Here is a 19,739-nt window from a genome sequence, read left to right on the forward strand (position 1 = left end):
GGTGTGAGTGTGAGCAGTGTGGTGGTGTGAGCGTGAGCAGGGTGGTGGTGTGAGTGTGAGCAGTGTGGTGGTGTGAGTGTGGTCAGGGTGGTGGTGTGAGTGTGAGCAGTGTGGTGGTGTGAGCGTGAGCAGTGTGGTGGTGTGAGTGTGGTCAGTGTGGTGGTGTGAGTGTGGTCAGGGCGGTGGTGTGAGTATGAGCAGTGTGGTGGTGTGAGTGTGAGCAGGGTGGTGGTGTGAGTGTGAGCAGTGTGGTGGTGTGAGTGTGAGCAGGGTGGTGGTGTGAGTGTGAGCAGTGTGGTGGTGTGAGTGTGGTCAGGGTGGTGGTGTGAGTGTGAGCAGTGTGGTGGTGTGAGCGTGAGCAGTGTGGTGGTGTGAGTGTGGTCAGTGTGGTGGTGTGAGTGTGAGCAGTGTGGTGGTGTGAGTGTGGTCAGGGTGGTGGTGTGAGTGTGAGCAGTGTGGTGGTGTGAGTGTGGTCAGGGCGGGGGTGTGAGTATGAGCAGTGTGGTGGTGTGAGTGTGGTCAGGGTGGTGGTGTGAGTGTGAGCAGTGTGGTGGTGTGAGCGTGAGCAGTGTGGTGGTGTGAGTGTGAGCAGGGTGGTGGTGTGAGTGTGAGCAGTGTGGTGGTATGAGTGTGGTCAGGGTGGTGGTGTGAGTGTGAGCAGTGTGGTGGTGTGAGTGTGAGCAGGGTGGTGGTGTGAGTGTGAGCAGTGTGGTGGTGTGAGTGTGGTCAGGGCAGTGGTGTGAGTATGAGCAGTGTGGTGGTGTGAGTGTGAGCAGGGTGGTGGTGTGAGTGTGAGCAGTGTGGTGGTATGAGTGTGGTCAGGGTGGTGGTGTGAGTGTGAGCAGTGTGGTGGTGTGAGTGTGGTCAGGGCGGTGGTGTGAGTATGAGCAGTGTGGTGGTGTGAGCGTGAGCAGTGTGGTGGTGTGAGTGTGGTCAGGGTGGTGGTGTGAGCGTGAGCAGTGTGGTGGTGTGAGCGTGAGCAGGGTGGTGGTGTGAGTGTGGTCAGGGTGGTGGTGTGAGTGTGAGCAGTGTGGTGGTGTGAGTGTGGTCAGGGTGGTGGTGTGAGTATGAGCAGTGTGGTGGTGTGAGTGTGAGCAGGGTGGTGGTGTGAGTGTGAGCAGTGTGGTGGTGTGAGTGTGGTCAGGGTGGTGGTGTGAGTGTGAGCAGTGTGGTGGTGTGAGTGTGGTCAGGGCGGTGGTGTGAGTATGAGCAGTGTGGTGGTGTGAGCGTGAGCAGTGTGGTGGTGTGATTGTGGTCAGGGTGGTGGTGTGAGTGTGAGCAGTGTGGTGGTGTGAGCGTGAGCAGTGTGGTGGTGTGAGTGTGAGCAGTGTGGTGGTGTGAGTGTGGTCAGGGTGGTGGTGTGAGTGTGAGCAGTGTGGTGGTGTGAGTGTGAGCAGGGTGGTGGTGTGAGTGTGAGCAGTGTGGTGGTGTGAGTGTGGTCAGGGTGGTGGTGTGAGTGTGAGCAGTGTGGTGGTGAGAGTGTGAGCAGTGTGGTGGTGTGAGTGTGAGCAGTGTGGTGGTGTGAGCGTGAGCAGTGTGGTGGTGTGAGTGTGGTCAGGGTGGTGGTGTGAGTGTGAGCAGTGTGGTGGTGTGAGCGTGAGCAGTGTGGTGGTGTGAGTGTGAGCAGTGTGGTGGTGTGAGTGTGGTCAGGGTGGTGGTGTGAGTGTGAGCAGTGTGGTGGTGTGAGTGTGAGCAGTGTGGTGGTGTGAGTGTGGTCAGGGCGGTGGTGTGAGTATGAGCAGTGTGGTGGTGTGAGCGTGAGCAGTGTGGTGGTGTGAGTGTGGTCAGGGTGGTGGTGTGAGTGTGAGCAGTGTGGTGGTGTGAGTGTGGTCAGGGCGGTGGTGTGAGTATGAGCAGTGTGGTGGTGTGAGCGTGAGCAGTGTGGTGGTGTGAGTGTGAGCAGTGTGGTGGTGTGAGCGTGAGCAGTGTGGTGGTGTGAGTGTGGTCAGGGTGGTGGTGTGAGTGTGAGCAGTGTGGTGGTGTGAGTGTGGTCAGGGCGGTGGTGTGAGTATGAGCAGTGTGGTGGTGTGAGTGTGAGCAGTGTGGTGGTGTGAGTGTGAGCAGTGTGGTGGTGTGAGCGTGAGCAGTGTGGTGGTGTGAGTGTGGTCAGGGTGGTGGTGTGAGTGTGAGCAGTGTGGTGGTGTGAGCGTGAGCAGTGTGGTGGTGTATGTGTGAGCAGTGTGGTGGTGTGAGTGTGGTCAGGGTGGTGGTGTGAGCGTGAGCAGTGTGGTGGTGTGAGTGTGAGCAGTGTGGTGGTGTGAGTGTGAGCAGGGTGGTGGTGTGAGTGTGGTCAGGGTGGTGGTGTGAGTGTGAGCAGTGTGGTGGTGTGAGTGTGAGCAGTGTGGTGGTGTGAGTGTGGTCAGGGCGGTGGTGTGAGTGTGGTCAGGGCGGTGGTGTGAGTGTGAGCAGTGTGGTGGTGTGAGCGTGAGCAGTGTGGTGGTGTGAGTGTGGTCAGGGTGGTGGTGTGAGCGTGAGCAGTGTGGTGGTGTGAGTGTGGTCAGGGTGTTGGTGTGAGAGAGAGCAGTGTGGTGGTGTGAGTGTGTTCAGGGTGGTGTGTGAGTGTGAGCAGTGTGGTGGTGTGAGTGTGAGCAGTGTGGTGGTGTGAGTGTGATCAGGGCGGTGGTGTGAGTGTGAGCAGTGTGGTGGTGTGAGTGTGGTCAGTGTGGTGGTGTGAGTGTGGTCAGGGTGGTGGTGTGAGAGTGAGCAGTGTGGTGGTGTGAGTGTGAGCAGTGTGGTGGTGTGAGTGTGGTCAGGGTGGTGTGTGAGTGTGAGCAGTGTGGTGGTGTGAGTGTGATCAGGGCGGTGGTGTGAGTGTGAGCAGTGTGGTGGTGTGAGTGTGGTCAGGGTGGTGGTGTGAGTGTGAGCAGTGTGGTGGTGTGAGTGTGGTCAGGGTGGTGGTGTGAGCGTGAGCAGTGTGGTGGTGTGAGTGTGGTCAGTGTGGTGGTGTGAGTGTGAGCAGTGTGGTGGTGTGAGTGTGGTCAGGGTGGTGTGTGAGTGTGAGCAGTGTGGTGGTGTGAGTGTGGTCAGGGTGGTGTGTGAGTGTGAGCAGTGTGGTGGTGTGAGTGTGAGCAGTGTGGTGGTGTGAGTGTGATCAGGGCGGTGGTGTGAGTGTGAGCAGTGTGGTGGTGTGAGTGTGGTCAGGGTGGTGGTGTGAGTGTGAGCAGTGTGGTGGTGTGAGTGTGTGCAGTGTGGTGGTGTGAGTGTGGTCAGGGTGGTGTGTGAGTGTGAGCAGTGTGGTGGTGTGAGTGTGAGCAGTGTGGTGGTGTGAGTGTGGTCAGGGTGGTGTGTGAGTGCGAGCAGTGTGGTGGTGTAAGTGTGATCAGGGCGGTGGTGTGAGTGTGGTCAGGGTGGTGTGTGAGTGCGAGCAGTGTGGTGGTGTGAGTGTGAGCAGTGTGGTGGTGTAAGTGTGATCAGGGCGGTGGTGTGAGTGTGGTCAGGGTGGTGTGTGAGTGTGAGCAGTGTGGTGGTGTGAGTGTGAGCAGTGTGGTGGTGTGAGTGTGGTCAGGGTGGTGTGTGAGTGTGAGTGTGGTCAGGGTGGTGTGTGAGTGTGAGCAGTGTGGTGGTGTGAGTGTGAGCAGTGTGGTGGTGTGTGTGTGATCAGGGCGGTGGTGTGAGTGTGAGCAGTGTGGTGGTGTGAGTGTGGTCAGGGTGGTGTGTGAGTGCGAGCAGTGTGGTGGTGTAAGTGTGATCAGGGCGGTGGTGTGAGTGTGGTCAGGGCGGTGTGTGAGTGTGAGCAGTGTGGTGGTGTGAGTGTAGTCAGGGCGGTGTGTGAGTGTGAGCAGTGTGGTGGTGTGAGTGTGAGCAGTGTGGTGGTGTGAGTGTGATCAGGGCGGTGGTGTGAGTGTGAGCAGTGTGGTGGTGTGAGTGTGGTCAGGGTGGTGTGTGAGTGCGAGCAGTGTGGTGGTGTAAGTGTGATCAGGGCGGTGGTGGGAGTGTGGTCAGGGCGGTGTGTGAGTGTGAGCAGTGTGGTGGTGTGAGTGTGGTCAGGGCGGTGTGTGAGTGTGAGCAGTGTGGTGGTGTGAGTGTGAGCAGTGTGGTGGTGTGAGTGTGGTCAGGGTGGTGTGTGAGTGTGGTCAGGGTGGTGGTGTGAGCGTGAGCAGTGTGGTGGTGTGAGTGTGGTCAGGGTGGTGGTGTGAGCGTGAGCAGTGTGGTGGTGTGAGTGTGGTCAGGGTGTTGGTGTGAGAGTGAGCAGTGTGGTGGTGTGAGTGTGTTCAGGGTGGTGTGTGAGTGTGAGCAGTGTGGTGGTGTGAGTGTGAGCAGTGTGGTGGTGTGAGTGTGATCAGGGCGGTGGTGTGAGTGTGAGCAGTGTGGTGGTGTGAGTGTGGTCAGGGTGGTGGTGTGAGAGTGAGCAGTGTGGTGGTGTGAGTGTAGTCAGGGTGGTGGTGTGAGTGTGAGCAGTGTGGTGGTGTGAGCGTGAGCAGTGTGGTGGTGTGAGTGTGGTCAGGGTGGTGGTGTGAGTGTGAGCAGTGTGGTGGTATGAGTGTGGTCAGGGTGGTGGTGTGAGTGTGAGCAGTGTGGTGGTGTGAGTGTGGTCAGGGTGGTGGTGTGAGTGTGAGCAGTGTGGTGGTGTGAGCGTGAGCAGTGTGGTGGTGTGAGTGTGGTCAGTGTGGTGGTGTGAGTGTGGTCAGGGTGGTGGTGTGAGTGTGAGCAGTGTGGTGGTGTGAGTGTGAGCAGTGTGGTGGTGTGAATGTGGTCAGGGTGGTGTGTGAGTGTGAGCAGTGTGGTGGTGTGAGTGTGAGCAGTGTGGTGGTGTGAGTGTGATCAGGGCGGTGGTGTGAGTGTGAGCAGTGTGGTGGTGTGAGTGTGGTCAGGGTGGTGGTGTGAGTGTGAGCAGTGTGGTGGTGTGAGTGTGTGCAGTGTGGTGGTGTGAGTGTGGTCAGGGTGGTGTGTGAGTGTGAGCAGTGTGGTGGTGTGAGTGTGAGCAGTGTGGTGGTGTGAGTGTGGTCAGGGTGGTGTGTGAGTGCGAGCAGTGTGGTGGTGTAAGTGTGATCAGGGCGGTGGTGTGAGTGTGGTCAGGGTGGTGTGTGAGTGCGAGCAGTGTGGTGGTGTGAGTGTGAGCAGTGTGGTGGTGTAAGTGTGATCAGGGCGGTGGTGTGAGTGTGGTCAGGGTGGTGTGTGAGTGTGAGTAGTGTGGTGGTGTGAGTGTGAGCAGTGTGGTGGTGTGAGTGTGGTCAGGGTGGTGTGTGAGTGTGAGTGTGGTCAGGGTGGTGTGTGAGTGTGAGCAGTGTGGTGGTGTGAGTGTGAGCAGTGTGGTGGTGTGTGTGTGATCAGGGCGGTGGTGTGAGTGTGAGCAGTGTGGTGGTGTGAGTGTGGTCAGGGTGGTGTGTGAGTGCGAGCAGTGTGGTGGTGTGAGTGTAGTCAGGGCGGTGTGTGAGTGTGAGCAGTGTGGTGGTGTGAGTGTGAGCAGTGTGGTGGTGTGAGTGTGAGCAGTGTGGTGGTGTGAGTGTGATCAGGGCGGTGGTGTGAGTGTGAGCAGTGTGGTGGTGTGAGTGTGGTCAGGGTGGTGTGTGAGTGCGAGCAGTGTGGTGGTGTAAGTGTGATCAGGGCGGTGGTGTGAGTGTGGTCAGGGCGGTGTGTGAGTGTGAGCAGTGTGGTGGTGTGAGTGTGGTCAGGGTGGTGGTGTGAGTGTGAGCAGTGTGGTGGTGTGAGTGTGGTCAGGGTGGTGGTGTGAGCGTGAGCAGTGTGGTGGTGTGAGTGTGGTCAGTGTGGTGGTGTGAGTGTGGTCAGGGTGGTGGTGTGAGTGTGAGCAGTGTGGTGGTGTGAGTGTAGTCTGGGCGGTGTGTGAGTGTGAGCAGTGTGGTGGTGTGAGTGTAGTCAGGGCGGTGTGTGAGTGTGAGCAGTGTGGTGGTGTGAGTGTAGTCAGGGCGGTGTGTGAGTGTGAGCAGTGTGGTGGTGTGAGTGTAGTCAGGGCGGTGTGTGAGTGTGAGCAGTGTGGTGGTGTGAGTGTAGTCAGGGCGGTGTGTGAGTGTGAGCAGTGTGGTGGTGTGAGTGTGAGCAGTGTGGTGGTGTGAGTGTGAGCAGTGTGGTGGTGTGAGTGTGATCAGGGCGGTGGTGTGAGTGTGAGCAGTGTGGTGGTGTGAGTGTGGTCAGGGTGGTGTGTGAGTGCGAGCAGTGTGGTGGTGTAAGTGTGATCAGGGCGGTGGTGTGAGTGTGGTCAGGGCGGTGTGTGAGTGTGAGCAGTGTGGTGGTGTGAGTGTGGTCAGGGTGGTGGTGTGAGTGTGAGCAGTGTGGTGGTGTGAGTGTGGTCAGGGTGGTGGTGTGAGCGTGAGCAGTGTGGTGGTGTGAGTGTGGTCAGTGTGGTGGTGTGAGTGTGGTCAGGGTGGTGGTGTGAGTGTGAGCAGTGTGGTGGTGTGAGTGTGAGCAGTGTGGTGGTGTGAGTGTGGTCAGGGTGGTGTGTGAGTGTGAGCAGTGTGGTGGTGTGAGTGTGAGCAGTGTGGTGGTGTGAGTGTGATCAGGGCGGTGGTGTGAGTGTGAGCAGTGTGGTGGTGTGAGTGTGGTCAGGGTGGTGGTGTGAGTGTGAGCAGTGTGGTGGTGTGAGTGTGTGCAGTGTGGTGGTGTGAGTGTGGTCAGGGTGGTGTGTGAGTGTGAGCAGTGTGGTGGTGTGAGTGTGAGCAGTGTGGTGGTGTGAGTGTGGTCAGGGTGGTGTGTGAGTGCGAGCAGTGTGGTGGTGTAAGTGTGATCAGGGCGGTGGTGTGAGTGTGGTCAGGGTGGTGTGTGAGTGCGAGCAGTGTGGTGGTGTGAGTGTGAGCAGTGTGGTGGTGTAAGTGTGATCAGGGCGCTGGTGTGAGTGTGGTCAGGGTGGTGTGTGAGTGTTAGCAGTGTGGTGGTGTGAGTGTGAGCAGTGTGGTGGTGTGAGTGTGGTCAGGGTGGTGTGTGAGTGTGAGTGTGGTCAGGGTGGTGTGTGAGTGTGAGCAGTGTGGTGGTGTGAGTGTGAGCAGTGTGGTGGTGTGTGTGTGATCAGGGCGGTGGTGTGAGTGTGAGCAGTGTGGTGGTGTGAGTGTGGTCAGGGTGGTGTGTGAGTGCGAGCAGTGTGGTGGTGTAAGTGTGATCAGGGCGGTGGTGTGAGTGTGGTCAGGGCGGTGTGTGAGTGTGAGTAGTGTGGTGGTGTGAGTGTAGTCAGGGCGGTGTGTGAGTGTGAGCAGTGTGGTGGTGTGAGTGTGAGCAGTGTGGTGGTGTGAGTGTGATCAGGGCGGTGGTGTGAGTGTGAGCAGTGTGGTGGTGTGAGTGTGGTCAGGGCGGTGTGTGAGTGTGAGCAGTGTGGTGGTGTGAGTGTGAGCAGTGTGGTGGTGTGAGTGTGAGCAGGGTGGTGTGTGAGTGTGAGTGTGGTCAGGGTGGTGTGTGAGTGTGAGCAGTGTGGTGGTGTGAGTGTGAGCAGGGTGGTGTGTGAGTGTGAGTGTGGTCAGGGTGGTGTGTGAGTGTGAGTGTGTACAGATGAAGCCTCCTTACCCCGTGGCCATGACACTTTCTGGAACATTCTCTCAGCCCCAGGAGCGATATGTTCTGGCACCGTCGATCCAGACAGACCTGGGCCCAGAGACAGAGAGGGCGGGGGGGGGGGGGGGGGAAAGGGGGTTAGCTCACACTCACTGTCCTCCCCGCCCGCTCCCCCCCCGAGGGTTTATAAACGGGGAGTATACCCCCCCCCCCCAAGAGTTTATAAACGGGGAGTATACCCCCCCCGAGCGTTTATAAACGGGGAGTATACCCCCCCCCCCAGAGTTTATAAACGGGGAGTATACCCCCCCCCCAGAGTTTATAAACGGGGAGTATACCCCCCCCCCCAGATTTTATAAACGGGGAGTATACCCCCCCCCGAGGGTTTATAAACGGGGAGTATACCCCCCCCCAGAGTTTATAAACGGGGAGTATACCCCCCCCGAGGGTTTATAAACGGGGAGTATACCCCCCCCCAGAGTTTATAAACGGGGGGTATACCCCCCCCGAGGGTTTATAAACGGGGAGTATATCCCCCCGAGGGTTTATAAACGGGGAGTATACCCCCCGAGGGTTTATAAACGGGGAGTGTACCCCCCCGAGGGTTTATAAACGGGGAGTATACCCCCCCGAGGGTTTATAAACGGGGAGTATACCCCCCCGAGGGTTTATAAACGGGCTGTATACCCCCCCGAGGGTTTATAAACGGGGAGTATACCCCCCGAGGGTTTATAAACGGGGAGTATACCCCCCAAGGGTTTATAAACGGGGAGTATACCCCCCCGAGAGTTTATAAACGGGGAGTATACCCCCCCGAGAGTTTATAAACGGGGAGTATACCCCCCGAGGGTTTATAAACTGGCTGTATACCCCCCGAGGGTTTATAAACGGGGAGTATACCCCCCGAGGGTTTATAAACGGGGAGTATACCCCCCCGAGAGTTTATAAACGGGGAGTATACCCCCCCCCGAGGGTTTATAAACGGGGAGTATACCCCCCCGAGGGTTTATAAACGGGGAGTGTACCCCCCCGAGGGTTTATAAACGGGGAGTATACCCCCCCCGAGGGTTTATAAACGGGCTGTATACCCCCCCCGAGGGTTTATAAACGGGCTGTATACCCCCCGAGGGTTTATAAACGGGGAGTATATCCCCCCGAGGGTTTATAAACGGGGAGTATACCCCCCCGAGGGTTTATAAACGGGCTGTATACCCCCCGAGGGTTTATAAACGGGGAGTATACCCCCCGAGGGTTTATAAACGGGGAGTATATCCCCCCGAGGGTTTATAAACGGGGAGTATACCCCCCGAGGGTTTATAAACGGGGAGTATACCCCCCCCGAGAGTTTATAAACGGGGAGTATACCCCCCCGAGGGTTTATAAACGGGGAGTATACCCCCCCCGAGGGTTTATAAACGGGGAGTATACACCCCCCGAGGGTTTATAAACGGGGAGTATACCCCCCGAGGGTTTATAAACGGGGAGTATACCCCCCCCCCGAGGGTTTATAAACGGGGAGTATACCCCCCCGAGGGTTTATAAACGGGGAGTATACCCCCCCCGAGGGTTTATAAACGGGGAGTATACCCCCCCGAGGGTTTATAAACGGGGAGTATACCCCCCCGAGGGTTTATAAACGGGGAGTATACCCCCCCCCGAGGGTTTATAAACGGGGAGTATAACCCCCCCCGAGGGTTTATAAACGGGCTGTATACCCCCCCCGAGGGTTTATAAACGGGGAGTATACCCCCCCGAGGGTTTATAAACGGGGAGTATACCCCCCCGAGGGTTTATAAACGGGGAGTATACCCCCCCCCCGAGGGTTTATAAACGGGGAGCATACCACCCCGAGGGTTTATAAACGGGGAGTATAAACCCCCCGAGGGTTTATAAACGGGGAGTATAGCCCCCCCGAGGGTTTATAAACGGGGAGTATACCCCCCCCGAGGGTTTATAAACGGGGAGTATACCCCCCCCGAGGGTTTATAAACGGGGAGTATACCCCCCCGAGGGTTTATAAACGGGGAGTATACCCCCCCCGAGGGTTTATAAACGGGGAGTATACCCCCCCCGAGGGTTTATAAACGGGGAGTATACCCCCCCCGAGGGTTTATAAACGGGGAGTATACCCCCCCCCGAGGGTTTATAAACGGGGAGTATACCCCCCCGAGGGTTTATAAACGGGGAGTATACCCCCCCCCGAGAGTTTATAAACGGGGAGTATACCCCCCCCCCCGAGAGTTTATAAACGGGGAGTATACCCCCCCGAGGGTTTATAAACGGGGAGTATACCCCCCCGAGAGTTTATGAACGGGGAGTATACCCCCCGAGAGTTTATAAACGGGGAGTATACCCCCCCCCCGAGGGTTTATAAACGGGGAGTATACCCCCCCGAGAGTTTATAAACGGGGAGTATACCCCCCCGAGAGTTTATAAATGGGGAGTATACCCCCCCCCCCGAGGGTTTATAAACGGGGAGTATAGCCCACCCCCGAGGGTTTATAAACGGGGAGTATACCCCCCCGAGAGTTTATAAACGGGGAGTATACCCCCCCCCGAGGGTTTATAAACGGGGAGTATACCCCCCCGAGAGTTTATAAACGGGGAGTATACCCCCCCGAGAGTTTATAAATGGGGAGTATACCCCCCCCCCGAGGGTTTATAAACGGGGAGTATAGCCCACCCCCGAGGGTTTATAAACGGGGAGTATACCCCCCCCCCGAGGGTTTATAAACGGGGAGTATATCCCCCCCGAGGGTTTATAAACGGGGAGTATACCCCCCCCCCCGAGGGTTTATAAACGGGGAGTATACCCCCCGAGGGTTTATAAACGGGGAGTATACCCCCCCCGAGGGTTTATAAACAGGGTGCATACCCCATTATTTCCCGTCCTTCCCTCCCCTTCCCTGGGGTATACCGTTCCCATGCTGTGCCCCCCTGAGCCAGCACATCGACCCCCCCCCCAGCCAGCTGCTGTGTCCCCCACATGCCCTACCTTGCCATCTCCACATTTGGTGCCAGTCTTGACCAGGCCGGGATCAGGGAGGTCCTCCTGTCCGTGTTCACTCGAGTGCAGATAGATACCTCGACATTTTATATCCCTGCCACCCAATCGCACCGTGGTGTCGATGGACACTGTGTTCCACTCCTTGGGGTTTACTGCCGGACTCTGACACTGAATCTTCCCACACATAGCATCACTGCAGAGAAACCATTGCAGCAGTTAGACCCACAGGACGGACGGACGGACAGACTCAGGGCATTGTTACTAAATCTGTACCTGACACAAAGTTCGGTCACACTGAGGAAGCAGGGGCACTGCAGGAGGACGTGGATCGGCTAGGACAGGCCCACAGTCCTCAGCTGTGGCCTCACCAACATCACTGCCCTGCTCTGATCATCCATCTCTCACTGAGAACAGTAAGTGTCCCATACCCCTTCTGAATGACCCGTTTAACCCAGTCCTGCCACCTTCAGGGATCTGTGGTCAATCTCCCCATGGTCCCTCTGCCCTCTGAGCTTCCTCGGGTCCTGCCATTCAGCGATGACTCCCTTGTCTTGTTCCTTCTCCCAAAGAGCATCACCTCACAGTTATCAGGATTACATTCCACCTGCCATTGGTCTGTCCATCTGACCAACCTGTCTCTATCCTCCTGGAACCGAACACCTTCCTCCTCACTGTCAACCTCCCGATCTTTGTAACCCCACCCAGAACCTGACTTAGCAGCTCCCCCTTCCCATTCTCATCCCCTTGGTAATGAATATTCCAAACAATAAGGGAGCCCGCACTGATCCCTGTGGGACACCCATCCACACCGGGCACCAGTCACACACACAGCTTTCTGCCATCACACTCTGTCCCCTCTCACTAAAACCATTTTGGATCCATCTCACCAAGTTCCATGGATCCCCTGAGCTTTGACCTTCTTTATCAGTTTCCCGAATGGGACTTTGTCTAAGGCCTTGGTGAAATCCATAGAAACCACATCAACGGCACTACCTTCATCTATACACCTGGCACCTCCTCGAAAAGGTCCAGCAGATGTGATAGACACGAGCTCCTGCTGACAGAGCCACACTGACCATCCCTGACCAGATACTGCCTCTCCAAATGGAGATTCCCTCTCTCCTTCACTATTTTCTGCAATCGTTTCCCTATCCCTGATGTGAGACTCCCTGATTGGTTGTTCCTGGTCTATCTTTCCCACAATGGAACCACATTGGTTATTCTCCAGTCCTCTGGCACCTCCCTGTGGCCAGACATTTGGGTCAGGGCTCCTGGAATTACCCCTCTCCCCTCCCACTGCAGCCTGGGATACAATTCAGACAGACCTGGGGGGTTTGTCCTGTTTTCAATCCAACAAACCCTTCAATACCTCCTCACTCCCTCTGTCAATCTGCTCAAGGACTTTCCAGCCCATCTTCCTGTACCTGCACCCTCCTCCTGAGTAAAGGAGAAATACTGAAATAATTAGTAATCATTTCCCACGGACAGATCTCCCCTCGGTCCCTGGGGGAATGGACCCTGCTCTTTGTTTCTCCACATCTAATGAACGGATAAATCATTCCCAAGTGAAGGTATTCCCTGGGATTCAGGCTCTCTCTCTCTCTCCTCCAGTGAGGGCCGGTTACAGTGGGGGGGTGTTCTCTGGTGTTTACAGATGGAGCTGATCTCTTTAAAACCTGCAGATTGTGAAGGGGCCTGGTGGGGTAGACATTGAGATGGTTTCCCTGGGTCGGGGAATCTTAAACCACAGCCCCCCCCCGCAGAGTCAGGCTGGGTGCCTGGCCGTTTCTGACTGAGATCAGGAGAGGGCCCTTTCCCCAGAGAGCATCAATCTTCTCTGACCCAGGGGATTGTGGGGTCCCCATCATTGAATCTTGGGGAATCGAGGGATGTAGGGATCCCAGGCAGGAAAGTAGAGTTGATCTTATTGACTGAGGGGCTGGGATACTCTGGAGGGGCCGAATGGCCCACTGCAGCCCCTATGGGTCCCAGCAGTCGACACTGTAGCAGCAGTCAGCAATTTCACACACTCACCTCTTCCAGCACTTCACAAAGTTCCCACTTGGATCCTTCCCACAATTTCCATAAACGTTCCCGGCTCCATTCACATCCTCAAAACAAACAGCAGGGGCAGACCGGGCACCTGGAGGGGGCAAAATCACAGAGAGAGGGGGCAAAATCACAGGGGGGGGTAAAATCACAGAGAGAGGGGGTAAAATCACAGAGAGGGGGGTAAAATCACAGAGAGAGGGGGCAAAATCACAGATGGGGGGGGGGTAAAATCACAGAGGGGGGGGCAAAATCACAGGGGGGGGTAAAATCACAGAGGGAGGGTAAAATCACAGAGAGGGGGCAAAATCACAGAGAGAGGGGGTAATATCACAGAGAGAGGGTAATATCACAGATAGGGGGGTAAAATCACAGATGGGGGGGTAAAATCACAGAGAGGGGGGCAAAATCACAGATGGGGGGGTAAAATCACAGAGAGGGGGGCAAAATCACAGATGGGGGGGTAAAATCACAGAGAGGGGGGTAAAATCACAGAGGGAGGGTAAAATCACAGAGAGAGGGGGTATAATCACAGAGAGGGGGGCAAAATCACAGATAGGGGGTAAAATCACAGAGAGAGGGGGCAAAATCACAGAGGGGGGTAAAATCACAGAGAGAGGGGGTAAAATCACAGAGAGGGGGGTAAAATCACAGGGGGGGGCAAAATCACAGGGGGGGTAAAATCACAGAGAGGGGGCAAAATCACAGATGGGGGGTAAAATCACAGAGAGGGGGGCAAAATCACAGATGGGGGGTAAAATCACAGAGAGGGGGGCAAAATCACAGATGGGGGATAAAATCACAGAGAGGGGGGCAAAATCACAGATGGGGGGTAAAATCACAGAGGGAGGGTAAAATCACAGAGAGAGGGGGTAAAATCACAGAGAGGTGGGCAAAATCACAGATAGGGGGTAAAATCACAGAGAGAGGGGGCAAAATCACAGAGGGGGGGTAAAATCACAGAGAGAGGGGGTAAAATCACAGAGAGGGGGGGTAAAATCACAGAGAGGGGGGCAAAATCACAGGGGGGGGTAAAATCACAGAGGGAGGGTAAAATCACAGAGAGGGGGGCAAAATCACAGATGGGGGGTAAAATCACAGAGAGAGGGGGTAAAATCACAGAGAGGGGGGCAAAATCACAGATAGGGGGTAAAATCACAGAGAGAGGGGGCAAAATCACAGAGGGGGGGTAAAATCACAGAGAGAGGGGGCAAAATCACAGAGGGGGGGTAAAATCACAGAGAGAGGGGGTAAAATCACAGAGAGAGGGGGTAAAATCACAGAGAGAGGGGCAAAATCACAGAGAGGGGGCAAAAACACAGAGAGAGGGAGTAAAATCACAGAGGGGGTAAAATCACAGAGAGAGGGGGTAAAATCACAGAGAGAGGGGCAAAATCACAGAGAGAGGATGCAAAATCACAGAGAGGGGGCAAAATCACAGGGGGGGTAAAATCAGAGAGAGGGCAAAATCACAGAGAGGGGGCAAAATCACAGAGAGGGGGTAAAATCACAGAGAGGGGATAAAATCACAGAGAGGGGGCAAAATCACAGAGAGGGGTGGTAAAATCACAGAGAGAGGGGGCAAAATCACAGAGGGGGTAAAATCACAGAGAGGGGGGTAAAATCACAGAGAGGGTGGTAAAATCACGGGGGGGGGTAAAATCACAGAGGGGGGGGTAAAATCACAGAGAGGGGGCAAAATCACAGAGAGGGGGCAAAATCACAGAGAGGGGTAAAATCACAGAGGGGGGTAAAATCACAGAGGGGGGCAAAATCACAGAGAGAGGGTAAAATCACAGAGTGGGGGCAAAATCACAGAGAGGGGGCACAATCACAGGGGGAGCAAAATCCCAGAGAGAGGGAGTAAAATCACAGAGGGGCAAAATCACAGAGAGGGGGCAAAATCACAGAGAGGGAGTAAAATCACAGAGAGGGGGCAAACTCACAGAGAGGGGGCAAAATCACAGAGAGGGGGCAAAATCACAGGGAGAGGGGGTAAAATCACAGAGAGGGGGGCAAAATCACAGAGAGGGGGCAAAATCACAGGGGGAGCAAAATCACAGAGAGAGGGAGTAAAATCACAGATGGAGGGCCAAATCACAGAGAGAGGGCAAAATAACAGAGAGAGAAGGCAGAATCACAGAGAGGGGGCAAAATCACAGAGAGGGGGGCAAAATCACAGAGAGAGGGTAATATCACAGAGACAGAGGGCAAAATCACAGAGAGGGGGTAATATCACAGAGAGAGGGTAATATCACAGAGAGAGGGGGTAATATCACAGAGAGAGAGGGTAATATCACAGAGAGAGAGGGTAATATCACAGAGAGGGGGTAATATCACAGAGAGGGGGGCAAAATCACAGAGAGAGGGCAAAATCACAGAGAAGGGGCAAAATCACAGAGGGGCAAAATCACAGAGAGGGGGCAAAATCAGAGGGGGGCAAAATCACAGAGGGGGCAAAATCACAAAGGGGGCAAAATCACAGAGTGGGGGGCAAAATCACAGAGAAGGGGGTAAAATCACAGAGAGGGGCAAAATCACAGAGAGAGGTTAATATCACAGAGAGAGAGGGCAAAATCACAGAGAGGAGGCAAAATCACAGAGAGGGGGGCAAAATCACAGAGAGGGGGCAAAATCACAGAGAGGGGGCAAAATCAGAGGGGGGCAAAATCACAGAGGGGGCAAAATCACAGAAAGGGGGCAAAATCACAGAGGGGGCAAAATCACAGAGAGGGGGCAAAATCAGAGGGGGGCAAAATCACAGAGGGGGCAAAATCACAGAAAGGGGGCAAAATCACAGAGAGGGGGCAAAATCAGAGGGGGGCAAAATCACAGAGGGGGCAAAATCACAGAAAGGGGGGAAAATCACAGAGAGGAGGCAAAATCACAGAGGGGTAAAATCACAGAGAGGGGGCAAAATCACAGAGAGAGGGTAATATCACAGAGAGGGGGTAATATCACAGAGAGGGGGTAATATCACAGAGAGGGGGTAATATCACAGAGAGAGAGGGTAATATCACAGAGAGGGTAATATCACAGAGAGGGGTGCAATATCACAGAGAGGGGTGCAATATCACAGAGAGAGGGCAAGTCACAGAGAGGGGGGTAATATCACAGAGTGAGAGGGTAATATCACAAGAGAGAGGGTAATATCACAGAGGGGGGTAATATCATAGAGTGAGAGGGTAATATCACAGAGAGAGGGTAATATCACAGAGAGAGGGGGTAATATCACAGAGAGGGAGGGTAATATCACAGGGAGGGAGGGTAATATCACAGAGAGAGAGGGTAATATCACAGGGAGAGGGTAATAACACAGAGGGAGGGGGTAATATCACAGAGAGGGTGGGTAATATCACAGAGAGTGAGTAATATCAAAGAGAGAGGGTAATATCACACAGAGTGAGGGTAATATCACAGAGAGAGGGGGTAATATCACAGTGAGAGGGTAATATCACAGAGAGGGAGGGTAATATCACAGGGAGGGAGGGTAATATCACAGAGAGAGAGGGTAATATCACAGGGAGAGGGTAATAACACAGAGGGAGGGGGTAATATCACAGAGAGGGTGGGTAATATCACAGAGAGGGTAATATCACAGAGAGAGGGGGTAATATCACAGAGAGAGGGTAATATCACAGAGAGAGGGTAATATCACAGAGAGAGGGGGTAATATCAGAGAGATAGAGGGTAATATCACAGAGTGAGGGTAATATCACAGAGAGAGGGGGTAATATCACAGAGAGGGGGTAATATCACAGCGAGAGGGGGTAACATCACAGAGAGAGGGTAATATCACAGAGTGAGGGGGTAATATCACAGAGTGAGGGGGTAATATCACAGAGAGAGGGTAATATCACAGAGAGAGAGGGTAATATCACAGATAGAGGGGTAATATCACAGAGAGGGGGGTAAAATCACAGAGAGGGGGTAATATCACAGAGAGGGGGGTAAAATCACAGAGAGGGGGTAAAATCACAGAGAGGGGGCAAAATCACAGATAGGGGGCAAAATCACAGAGAGGGGCAATATCACAGAGAGGGGGCAAAATCACAGAGAGGGGGTAAAATCACAGAGAGGCGGCAAAATCACAGAGAGGGGGTAAAATCACAGAGAGGGGGTAAAATCACAGAGAGGGTTAAAATCACAGAGGGGCAAAATCACAGAGAGTGGGTAATATCACAGTGAGAAGGGGTAATATCACAGAGAGGGGGGCAATATCACATAGAGGGGGGCAATATCACAGAGAGGGGGGCAATATCACAGAGAGGAGGGCAATATCACAGAGAGAGGGCAAGTCACAGAGAGGGGGGTAACATCACAGAGAGAGAGGGTAATATCACAGAGTGAGGGTAATATCACAGAGAGAGGGTAATATCACAGAGAGAGAGGGTAATATCACAGAGAGTGAGGGTAATATCACAGAGAGAGGGGGTAATATCACAGAGAGGGGGGGGAATTTCACAGAGAGAGGATAATATCACAGAGTGAGGGGGTAATATCACAGAGAGAGGGTAATATCACAGAGAGAGGGTAATATCACAGAGAGAGGGGGTAATATCACAGAGAGAGAGGGTAATATCATAGAGAGAGGAGGGTAATATCACAGAGAGAGGGGGTAATATCACAGAGAGAGAGAGGGTAATATCACAGAGAGGGGGTAATATCATAGAGAGGGGGTAATATCACACAGAGAGAGGGTAATATCACAGAGAGAGAGGGTAATATCATAGAGAGAGGGGGGTAATATCACAGAGAGAGGGTAATATCACAGAGCGTGAGTAATATCACAGAGAGTGAGTAATATCAAAGAGAGAGGGTAATATCACACAGAGTGAGGGTAATATCACAGAGAGAGGGGGTAATATCACAGTGAGAGGGTAATATCACAGAGAGGGAGGGTAATATCACAGGGAGGGAGGGTAATATCACAGAGAGAGAGGGTAATATCACAGGGAGAGGGTAATAACACAGAGGGAGGGGGTAATATCACAGAGAGGGTGGGTAATATCACAGAGAGGGTAATATCACAGAGAGAGGGGGTAATATCACAGAGAGAGGGTAATATCACAGAGAGAGGGTAATATCACAGAGAGAGGGGGTAATATCACAGAGAGAGGGTAATATCACAGAGAGAGGGTAATATCACAGAGAGAGGGGGTAATATCAGAGAGATAGAGGGTAATATCACAGAGTGAGGGTAATATCACAGAGAGAGGGGGTAATATCACAGAGAGGGGGTAATATCACAGCGAGAGGGGGTAACATCACAGAGAGAGGGTAATATCACAGAGTGAGGGGGTAATATCACAGAGTGAGGGGGTAATATCACAGAGAGAGGGTAATATCACAGAGAGAGAGGGTAATATCACAGATAGAGGGGTAATATCACAGAGAGGGGGGTAAAATCACAGAGAGGGGGTAATATCACAGAGAGGGGGGTAAAATCACAGAGAGGGGGTAAAATCACAGAGAGGGGGCAAAATCACAGATAGGGGGCAAAATCACAGAGAGGGGCAATATCACAGAGAGGGGGCAAAATCACAGAGAGGGGGTAAAATCACAGAGAGGGGGCAAAATCACAGAGAGGGGGTAAAATCACAGAGAGGGGGTAAAATCACAGAGAGGGTTAAAATCACAGAGGGGCAAAATCACAGAGAGTGGGTAATATCACAGTGAGAAGGGGTAATATCACAGAGAGGGGGGCAATATCACATAGAGGGGGGCAATATCACAGAGAGGGGGGCAATATCACAGAGAGGAGGGCAATATCACAGAGAGAGGGCAAGTCACAGAGAGGGGGGTAACATCACAGAGAGAGGGTAATATCACAGAGAGAGAGGGTAATATCACAGAGTGAGGGTAATATCACAGAGAGAGGGTAATATCACAGAGAGAGAGGGTAATATCACAGAGAGAGAGGGTAATATCACAGAGAGGGGGTGGAATTTCACAGAGAGAGGATAATATCACAGAGTGAGGGGGTAATATCACAGAGAGAGGGTAATATCACAGAGAGAGGGTAATATCACAGAGAGAGGGGGTAATATCACAGAGAGAGAGGGTAATATCATAGAGAGAGGAGGGTAATATCACAGAGAGAGGGGGTAATATCACAGAGAGAGAGAGGGTAATATCACAGAGAGGGGGTAATATCATAGAGAGGGGGTAATATCACACAGAGAGAGGGTAATATCACAGAGAGAGAGGGTAATATCATAGAGAGAGGGGGGTAATATCACAAAGAGAGGGGGTAATATCACAGAGAGAGGGTAATATCACAGAGAGGGGGTAATATCAAAGAGAGGGGGGGGGTAATATCACAGGTGGGGTAATATCACAGAGAGAGGGGATAATATCACAGAGAGAGGGTTATATCACAGAGTGAGGGTAATATCACAGAGAGAGGGTAATATCACAGAGAGTGAGGGTAATATCGCAGAGAGAGGGGGTAATATCACAGAGAGAGAGGGTAATATCACAGAGAGAGGGTAATATCACAGAGAGAGAGGGTAATATCACAGAGAGAGGGGGTAATATCACAGGGAGGGAGGGTAATATCACAAAGAGAGAGAGGGTAATATCACAGGGAGAGGGTAATATCACAGAGGGAGGGGGTAATATCACAGAGAGAGAGGGCAATATCACAGAGAGGGAGGGTAATATCACAGGGAGGGAGGGTAATATCACAAAGAGAGAGAGGGTAATATCACAGGGAGAGGGTAATATCACAGAGGGAGGGGGTAATATCACAGAGAGAGAGGGTAATATCACAGAGAGAGGGGGTAATATCACAGAGAGAGGGTAATATCACAGAGAGAGGGGGTAATATCACAGAGAGAGAGGGTAATATCACAGAGAGAGGGAGTAATATCACAGAGAGAGGGTAATATCACAGAGAGAGGGGGTAATATCACAGAGTGAGGGTAATATCACAGAGAGAGGGTAATATCACAGAGAGAGGGGGTAATATCACAGAGTGAGGGTAATATCACAGAGAGGGGGTAATATCACAGAGAGAGGGGGTAATATCACAGAGAGAGGGTAATATCAGAGAGAGAGAGGGTAATATCACAGAGTGAGGGTAATATCACAGAGAGAGTGGGTAATATCACAGAGAGAGGGTAATATCACAGAGTGAGGGGGTAATATCACAGAGAGAGGGTAATATCACAGAGTGAGGGTAATATCACAGAGAGAGGGGGTAATATCACAGAAAGAGAGGGTAATATCACAGAGAGAGGGGGTA

General features: G+C 53.4%; 1 protein-coding gene across 1 annotated transcript in view; it reads right to left on the reverse strand.

The window, feature by feature from the left end:
- LOC148152304 (disintegrin and metalloproteinase domain-containing protein 19-like) overlaps positions 1-19,739 on the reverse strand; it is a 204,748-nt gene that overhangs the window by 38,890 nt on the left and 146,119 nt on the right. Inside the window, exons 4-5 of the mRNA XM_087992338.1 lie at positions 12,476-12,584; positions 10,430-10,634 (exon numbers count right to left, since the gene is read on the reverse strand). Of these exons, the coding sequence (XP_087848464.1) occupies positions 10,430-10,634; positions 12,476-12,584 (314 nt within the window). The remainder of the gene's footprint in view (positions 1-10,429; positions 10,635-12,475; positions 12,585-19,739) is intronic.

Source organism: Chiloscyllium plagiosum, unplaced genomic scaffold (assembly GCF_037043375.1).
Source record: "Chiloscyllium plagiosum isolate Xiang-an unplaced genomic scaffold, Cpla_swu_hap1 HiC_scaffold_1, whole genome shotgun sequence".
Classification (NCBI taxonomy): domain Eukaryota; kingdom Metazoa; phylum Chordata; class Chondrichthyes; order Orectolobiformes; family Hemiscylliidae; genus Chiloscyllium; species Chiloscyllium plagiosum.